This window comes from Odocoileus virginianus, chromosome 17, assembly GCF_023699985.2.
Source record: "Odocoileus virginianus isolate 20LAN1187 ecotype Illinois chromosome 17, Ovbor_1.2, whole genome shotgun sequence".
NCBI lineage: Eukaryota > Metazoa > Chordata > Mammalia > Artiodactyla > Cervidae > Odocoileus > Odocoileus virginianus.
In genome coordinates this window covers 50,013,442-50,022,360 of record NC_069690.1, presented here as the reverse complement: position 1 = coordinate 50,022,360, position 8,919 = coordinate 50,013,442, and the positions used below count along the sequence as shown (strand labels likewise).

At 55.8% G+C, this 8,919-nt stretch overlaps 1 protein-coding gene across 1 annotated transcript in view; it reads left to right on the top strand.

Annotated features, from left to right (window-relative positions):
• Positions 1 to 302: 302 nt before the first annotated feature.
• The window catches only part of ENPP7 (ectonucleotide pyrophosphatase/phosphodiesterase 7), a 42,539-nt gene continuing 33,922 nt past the window's right edge, over positions 303 to 8,919 (top strand). Inside the window, exons 1-4 of the mRNA XM_070478921.1 lie at positions 303 to 555; positions 3,061 to 3,206; positions 4,324 to 4,950; positions 5,579 to 5,864. Coding sequence (XP_070335022.1) covers positions 303 to 555; positions 3,061 to 3,206; positions 4,324 to 4,950; positions 5,579 to 5,864 — 1,312 coding nt within the window. The remainder of the gene's footprint in view (positions 556 to 3,060; positions 3,207 to 4,323; positions 4,951 to 5,578; positions 5,865 to 8,919) is intronic.

The following is an 8,919-nucleotide window of genomic DNA, read 5'->3' as shown; positions in this document are numbered from 1 at the left end:
TTTCCCGACGGAAGGAGTCGGTTCTGCTCGCCACGCCTTCCAGAATGGTCCCCATCCTCCCTGGAAAGACACTTGTGCACCAAGGGGGAGGGACATCGAGAGCCGCTGTCGATAAAGGCTGATGCGCCCGAGGGCCAGGCCCAGGGTAGTCTGGACACAGCAGCCAGGGGCCACTCTCTGAGGCTCGTGCAGAGTCTCAGTTCAAAGACGCACAGGATAAGAGCTGCCCAGTGACCCTGGGACTTTGCTCTGCTCTTCAGCAGAAAATTTCCCTCAGCACTTGCCTCTCTGGTGAACCCATCATGGGAGCCCCAGCTGTCCTCCTCGCCGTGGCCCTGGCCACCCTCCTGGCTCCAGCGTCAGGGGCACCCGTCCGCCAGCAGGCCTCCCGGAACAAGCTGCTCCTGGTATCCTTCGACGGTTTCCGCTGGAACTATGACCAGGACGTGGACACCCCCAACCTGGATGCCATGGCACTGGACGGGGTTAAAGCTCGCTACATGACCCCGGCCTTCATCACCTTGACCAGCCCCTGCCACTTCACTCTGGTCACTGGTGAGTGCTGGCCTCAGATGGGGTTTGGGGTTGTGGGGGGGCAGCTGAGACTCCAGGGAACCCACAAAACGAACCGCAGTGCGGGCATGGAGCCTCGACCCGGGGGGCACACAGTGCAAGGACAAAGGTGAGGCTAAAGAGGGGACACCCTGACTGGGCAGACATGACACCGCTGAAGGGGGTGTCAGGAACCCTTACCGTCGGTGGCAAGCGATAGAAGGCAGATAAAAAACACCTGGAGGTTTCATCTTAAATGGGGACCATGCCCAGCGTGGCAACCTGGGAGGGCTTCTGGTGGAGGTGAGTGTGGCCAGGATTCAGAAAGGCAAGAGAGTTCAGCCTGAGGCTCCTGCTCTTTCCATTGCTTGCTCCCTGCCACCCTCGAACCCACCACTGCTCTATTTAGGCCGGAAGCCTAAAATCCAGGTGTCACAGAGCCACACTCCCTCCAGAGGCTGGAAGAGAGGATCCTTCCCACCTGTCCCAGCTTCCGGGGACCCAGGCGATCCTGGACTTGCAGCCACAGCTCTCCAATCCCTGCCCCCTGTCACATGGCCATCTGCCCTCTGTGTGCCTCTCCTCTTCTTGTTTAGGACACCGGTCATTGAATTTGGGGCCACCTGATCCAGAATGCCCTTATCTTTTCTTTATACATATTTTATTCATTTGTTTATTTGTGGCTGCGCTGGGTCTTCTTTGCTGCACGTGGGCTTCTCTAGTTGCAGTGAGCAGGAGCTACTCCTCACTCAGTGCCGTGAGCTTCTCACTGTGGGGCTTTTCTCGCTACAGAGCACAGGCTCTAGGCGCCCAGGCTTCAGTAGTTGCAGCATTCAGGCTCAGTAATTGTGACTCGCGGGCTCAGGAGTGGTGGTGGCACACAGGCTTAGTTGCTCTGTAGCATGTGGGGTCTTCCCAGACCAGGGATTGAAGCCATGTCCCCTGCATTGGAGGGCTTCCCTAGTAGCTCAGTCGGTAAAGAATCCACCTGCAATGCAGGAGACCCTGGTTCGATTCCTGGGTCGGGAAGATCCCCTGGAGAAGGGATAGGCTACCCACTCCAGTACTCTTGGGCTTCCCTGTGGCTCAGCTGGAAAAGAATCCACCTGCAATGTGGGAGATCTGGGTTTGATCCCTTGGTTGGGAAGATCCCCAGGAAAAGGGAAAGGCTACCCACTCCAGTATTCGGCCTGGAGAATTCCATGGTCTGTATAGTCCATGGGGTCACAAAGAGTCTGACATGACTGAGTGACTTTCACTTTCCCTTTCCCCTGCATTGGCAGGCGGGTTTTTACCATGGTGCACCAGGGAAGTCCCCAGGATGCCGCCATCTTAACAAAACTAATGACATCTGCAAAGACCTTATTTCCAAACAAGGTCACATTCAGAGGCTCTGGGTGGACATGACTTTGAAAGTGAAAGTGTTAGTCGCTCAGTCGTGTCCGACTCTTTGCGACCGCATGGCCTGTCCATGGAATTCTCTAGGCAAGAATACTGGAGTGGGTTGACATTCCCTTCTCCAGGGGATCTTCCCAACCCAGGGAATGAACCAGGGTTTCCTGCATTGCAGGCAGATCTTTTTTACCATCTGAGCTGACAGGGAAGCATGACTTTAAGGCATGTCACTTGTACAGACAGCTTATTCTCACACCAGCATTTTCATGACCAAGGCCCCTTCCACACATAAGCAGAGGTCCCTGGTGCTCCCTTTTGCATGTCACCTCCTTACTTACCACATCACAATGGGGAATATGAACGAAGGAAGTGGACTCTTCAACACCCCTCTTTTTCTACTTTCTGAACTCACATGGAGGCATTGCCATGAAAAAAAATTTAAAAACAATTTTGAGGAACCACCATACTGTTTTTCATAGCAGCTGCACCATTTCGCATTCCTACCAACAGTGCACAAGGTTTCCAATAGAGCATAGTGCTTTGGGGGCTTAGTTGGTGTACACCAGGTCTTTGTTACGGCATGTGGGATCTTTTGTCGCCGGACACAAGCTCTCTAGCTGTGGCTCGAGTAGTTGCGGTGCATGGGCTTAGCTGCTCTGCGGCATGTGGGATCCTAGTTCCCTGACCAGGGATCAAATCCACGCCCCCTGAATTGCAAGGTGGAATCTTAACTATTGGACCACCAGGGAAGTCCTGAAAAAAATAAGTTAAAAAAGACACCTTCTCTTGGTTCATTTATCTTCCTGCCTGAGATTCTATTTCATGGCTGGGCCATAATTGATTTAATTAGTTCTCTCCAGATAGCCAGCCAGGTTGCTCCCAATCTTCTGCTAAAACCAACGAGGCTGCAAACGATATCCTGGAACATGTGTATTTATGCCTTTGTGGGAGTTCAGCGGCAGGATAAGCTACTCAAAGTGGAAGCAGACTCTCTGGGCCAGGGTACGTGGCTGTGGTGGCCCAGCCGGGCTCCCAGAGCCACAGGTGCTTCCCTGCCCCCTGCCCTGGCTGTGCCCTCCTTCCTACCACCCCCCAACCCCCGCCATCCCACAGGCAAATACGTCGAGAATCATGGGGTGGTTCACAACATGTTCTACAACACAAGCAGCAAGCTGAAGTGGCCCTACCACACCACACTGGGCATCGAGAAATGGTGGGACAACGGCAGCTTGCCCATCTGGATCACCGCCCAGAGGCAGGTAACGCTGCACCCACACCCACTTGGACAGATGGAGGAGGCGGGAGGGGGACCTGGCCGAGCAGGCCGTGACCACGGCATGACCACGTGACATCCACGGCAGGACCTGGGAGTTCAGTGCTCCCAGCACAGAGAGGTGCTGAGCGGGGCCGCATGGGAGATGGGAGCCGGGTGCCTTTGGGGACCCGCCAGTGGCTGCACAGGCTGCCCTGTCCTCCCTGGGACCCAGAGGGATTGTTGCATTCTCCTGACTGGATGGAAAACTGGGCTTCAGTGCTGGTGAGAAGGGGGCCTCAGGGAAAATAATGTCAGTCCACTAACGGGCAGGGAACAATGAAATGGCTTCATCCTGGTTCCCCTCTCAGGGCCTGGCAGTCAAATTCTAAAGGGTGAAAGATAAAAGTAAGAGGTGGGTCATCCCAGTGAAAAACCCAGAACCATAGCCTCTTGCAATGCTCTGGGCTTCCTGACAACAAACTCAATGGATGATTTCAAGGTGAGCCCAGAATAAACTTCACAGGCAGGGTGTCCACTCACATCTGAGTCCCCTCACTTCAGAAGGAGCTACAGACACCAGGCTCGCTCGCAGAAAGCATAGCCGAGAACTGACATCTCAAGGTGGACATGATGACCTGAGGCAGTGGACAGCTGGTGGCAAGCACAGATGGATCTGTAAACAAAACAGCAATTGGTTTACAGAGAGACAGACGGATGGCCGGGTTGAAGGCTAGAAGGGCAGGCAATGGAGGAGCTGATGGATGCATGGCAGGAGACACCGGGCTGCAGGTCGGAAGGGAGAGCTCACAGAGCAGCGCTGTGACCTCTGGCCACAGTGACGAGGAGGACACAGCATATCTGGGGACACTTCTATATCCACTATCTCATCAGTGCTGAGTCCACTGGGCACCTTGCTCTCTCCTCTATAAAATCAGTATCAGCCCTAATAACATAAGATAAGAGCTATAAAAGGTCTTTCAGAAAATACAAAGGCCCGTGGCTGCAGTCAGGAGCAGGGATAGCTGAGTGGGCAGACCAGGGGGCAGGCGGTCGGGGCAGATGTTTCAGTGGGGGACAGGCGGGAGGCGGCCTGTGGCTCTGATGCCACCTTCCCCCCGCAGGGCCTGAAGACTGGCTCCTTCTTCTACCCCGGCGGGAACGTCACCTACCAAGGCGAAGCCGTGACACTGAGCCGGAAGGAAGGCATCCTACACAACTACAAGGATGAGGTGGAGTGGAGGGCCAATATCGACACGGTGATGAAGTGGTTCACAGACGAGGGCCTGGACCTGGTCACCCTCTACTTCGGAGAGCCGGACTCCACGGGCCACAGGTATGGCCCCGAGTCCCAGGAGAGGAAGGAGATAGTGATGCAGGTAGACAGGACCGTAGGCTACCTCCGGGACAGCATCAGGAAGAGCGGCCTGGAGAGCAGCCTCAACCTGCTCATCGTGTCCGACCACGGCATGACCACCGTCAACAAGATGGCCAGTGACCTGGTGGAGCTCCACAAGGTCTCCAAATTCAGCTTCAAGGACATTGAGTTTGAGCTCCTAGACTACGGGCCAAACGGGATGCTGCTCCCCAAGGAAGGAATGCTGGAGAAGGTGTACGAGGCCCTCAAGGACGCCCACCCCAGACTCCACGTCTACAAGAAGGAGTTCTTCCCCAAATCCCTCCACTATGCCAATCACTCCCGGGTCACCCCTCTGCTTATGTACAGTGACCCGGGTTACGTCATCCACGGGGTGAGTTCCAGGGTGCAGGCACATCTCTGCCCTGCTGAGTCTCTCTCCAGTTCTGTAAAACTCACTCCCCTGTTTCTAGTCAGACCCCAATTTGAGGCGTGTCAGCCTCCAAAGGGACACACCCACACTATGCGACAGGAGTGTGTACATGTGTTGCGTACCTGTGTGCATGAGTGTGCATGGATACATGTGTTTGTGTGTGCACGTGAGTGTATAGGGTAAAGTGGAAAGGCTAGCTGTAACAGTGACATAGAAGAGGTGAGAGAGCTCTGGGAGGCTGAGAGGGAAGCAATATGCAGAGCAGGGGCAGGATTCTAGGAAAGGAAGTACTGACGTGTGGGCGCCCAGCCATGGAAAGGAGCGTGTCCTTGGCTGAAGCTCTGCCCCCTTTACGTGGGTCTCCATTCATGTTTCTGGGTCTTCGCTGAGGCTCCTTCTTAGGGCCACTGATCTTTGGGGCTGAGAATTCAGAGACACGGAGGTTCAGAATCTTTCCCACCCCGGCCCCATTTGAACTCCCTCCAGCCGTCCTCCGAAACCCGCAGCCCGGCAGGTGGTGCTCCTGGGAGAGAGTGGGGTGAGCTGGAAGGGTCAGCACAGACTCACTCAGGACCCTCCCTCCTGGCAGAGAGTGAACGTGCAGTTCAACAATGGGGAGCACGGCTTCAACAATGAGTTCATGGACATGAAGACCATCTTCCGGGCGGTGGGCCCCAGCTTCAAGAAGGGCCTGGAGGTGGAGCCCTTCGAGAGCGTCCACGTGTATGAGCTCATGTGCAAACTGCTGGGCATCGTGCCAGAGGCCAATGACGGGCTCCTCAGCACCCTGCTGCCTATTCTCCAGGAGACCAACGACAGTGTCCTGAGCACCCAGACACCCACACTCAGCCCCTCGCTGACCACGAGCCCCTCAGGTGTGCCTCCAGGCAGCTGCAGGGGATGGGGGCCTGCAGGGCCGTAACCAGGGTGCCCCACCAGCCACTTGGTGCTGCCTGCGCCTTCCTGTCCCCGGCGCCTGGGAACATCTGGAGTCCCTGACATCCCATGGCACCTGGCACCGCACAGGCTGGAGAGCCGGTGGACGGGTGCAGCCTTGTTTAAGATGCGGAGGCTGTGGGCCAGAGGAGCTGGCAGTTTGCCCACTGGACACGCTACCTCCAGGCTCCATGGGCACGTGAGGACTCCTTCCTCTGTCAGCCTCCCCTGCACACATCCTTGCCCCCACCCTGACCCATCTCAGGGGCAAAGGTCACCCGGGAGCTGGCAAGGTGGCAGCTCTTGGGGGCACCTTGCTGGGGATGGGCAGGCCTCGCTGGGCAGGGGCTGTGAGGGATCACACTGAACACAAGCCAGGAGGCCAGTACAGCTGGGGCAGGTGAACAGGGCGGCGGGGTGGGGTGATGAAACCAGGGAGATGTGGGGGTGGCCTGGGGACACCTCACCTGCCATTAAAGAGTCAGGGTGAGGAACATGCTCCCATGTCTCTCATTCACGAATCCTCTGACTTTCCTTAGGGTCTGCCCTCCTGCCAAGCGCCTGGCCTCCCTTGGTGTTGGGACTGCTGGTGGCTGCAACTCTCCTGGTCAAGGTCGCATAACACCCACTGCTCAAGGATCAGAGGCCCAGGAGGTGGAGATGTGAGGAAGTTGGAGTCATTATGCACCCCCGTGCCCCTACCTGCACTCACCCTCTGCCCTCCCAGGTCCAGATGAGGGTCAGGAATTCCCATGGGGCCCTCCTCAGTCTCCACTTGACACGGGTGCCTCCATGCACTTGTCCATGCCCCCACCCAAATACCCTCTACTCCCTCCCTCCAGGCCTGTCTGCTCCATCTCCTCCCCCTTCCCCTGCCCCATCTCTTCTTCCCAACCCAACACACACCTGTCCTTCCAGGCCCATCTCTTCCAGGAAGCCTCCAGAAGCTGCAGACAGGATCTGAGCCTACTCCTGCTGTGATGATCTACTGAATACAGATGGGCCTGTCTCTTCAGTAGACATGGGACCAGGCCTACATGCTCTGTGTCCCCACAGCCCCAGCCCAGGCTTGGCCATCATCATGGCCAAGCAATCTTGCCATCATCATGCTAGCAATCTGACCCCTGCCCAGGTTTAGATCTCTGGGGGCATAATCTGGTTCACTGGCCCACAGCCCCCAGACTCCCAAGATGCCCCTATTCCTTCCCTCCCTCTCCTTCTCCTTCAACCCCCCTTTCCACCTCCTCCTCTCCTCTCAAAGCAGAACCACCCCCATGACAGCAGGGGACAGGGGTTGGGGGGGGCAGGGATGGGGAAGGGCGGTCACCGAGTGCACGCTGATGGGGAGGGGGTACCCAAGTGCCCTCTTGGGAAGGTGCAGCAGGCTTGGTGGTGGTTGTACTAGGACCGAAGCCTCAAACACTTAGACCCCAAACTCCAGCTCCAGTGGGCGATGAGGAGGCTCTGCCCTGGAGCTCCCAGCCCTGAGTCCGCACGCCTCCAGCTGAGGGGCCATCTCCATCTCCAAGACCAGGTCCTGCCCACAGGCCACTAGGAGTGCACCGCCAGGCAGAAAGCACAGATGGGAATAAAGGACCCCACTGGCTGTTACCAAAACACAGTGACCAATGTGGGTGCAACTATTTATTCTAAAGCCTGCTGGTTTCTTATAGTCTTCCCACTTGGATCCAGGTTATAATAAACTCCCAGTTTCTTAGGAGGCTGACAAACACAGGGGAACCTACCCATTCTTGCTGGGAACGGGCCCTGGTTGGACTACCAGCAAAAGCTGGTAAAGGCTGGGCTCCCCATTAAAAAGCAAAGGGGGGGATGAGAACTGATAGGAAACCAGAACTCTTTGCCACATAGCTCAGCTAAAAAGAAAATGCTGCAAATGGTAGAATGCCATTGGGGGTGGGGGGGGTGGGGGGGTAAATCTACACATAAGACTTATCCTTGGAGAAGTTTCAAGAAAAGGTGAATATTGACTGGCTTCAGAGGGGACCTGGGTGGCCAGGCCAGGAGCAGGGGGCCATGTCCACCCCCTAGTGCCTTGGACACTGTCAGTACTGAGCCACTTCAAGGACTGTGCACTCACAACGGCTTTCAAGAGCATAGACTTTGGAGTCAGACCAAGTACTGCTCCAGTCTGTCCCCATGGCCTGAGGGGAGTAGTTTACCTCCCCCAGCCTCAGTTTCCTCATTTGGAAAAATTGGATAATAAGGAGTGTCCATGTCTCTGAGATTACCCCAGGATGAAGCACCGAGACAGGTGGTTCTTAGATAGTAGCCACAGGGATAATTAAAACCCTACTATGGGCGATGCTAAAGTTGTCAAATTCAGCTCTTGCGTATAAATCCAGCTATAACAATGACAGACACATTCTTTGAAGGACTGGTTTGTCAGGATCTGTCTATTCCCTGTCTAGGAATCCCTCCTTTCCCTTCCCCGGGCCTCTTACTTCTATCTGCAGCTTGAGCCCCATCTCCATCTGCAGGATCAATCCCAACCTGCCCTCCACAGCTGCCTAAGTACCAGCCTGGAGCTGGAGTCCTGCCTGACCAGCAAGGCCCTGCGGCTCCCTGGCCCTGCATCCCATAGTTGTCCTGGAAGGACTGCCCCACCCCCACCGCCCGCAGCCCTACTGGGATACCCAGGCCCTCCTGGCCGCCCACACTGGCTTCTGAATCTGGACAGGCCCAAATCAGGCTGGAGGAAACCAGTGGGTGAGGTATCCCTTTGCATCCATGTACATGGAGCAGTGAGCGCTCACACATGTCAGCATAACCACCATGACCCCCGTCTCTAAGAGACACCCAAGCTTTCACCAAGAGCCCACAACGACCATGGCCAGACTAGCCTACTTTCTAGGGATGAGCCAACAGATATCTGAGAATCACTCTCGATCAGCTTTTTCAAACAGAAAAGAAAAAGAGAGATATCTGCCTTATATTTGTTTTTATGATCACCTTCAGCTTGGGTGAATGCTACTG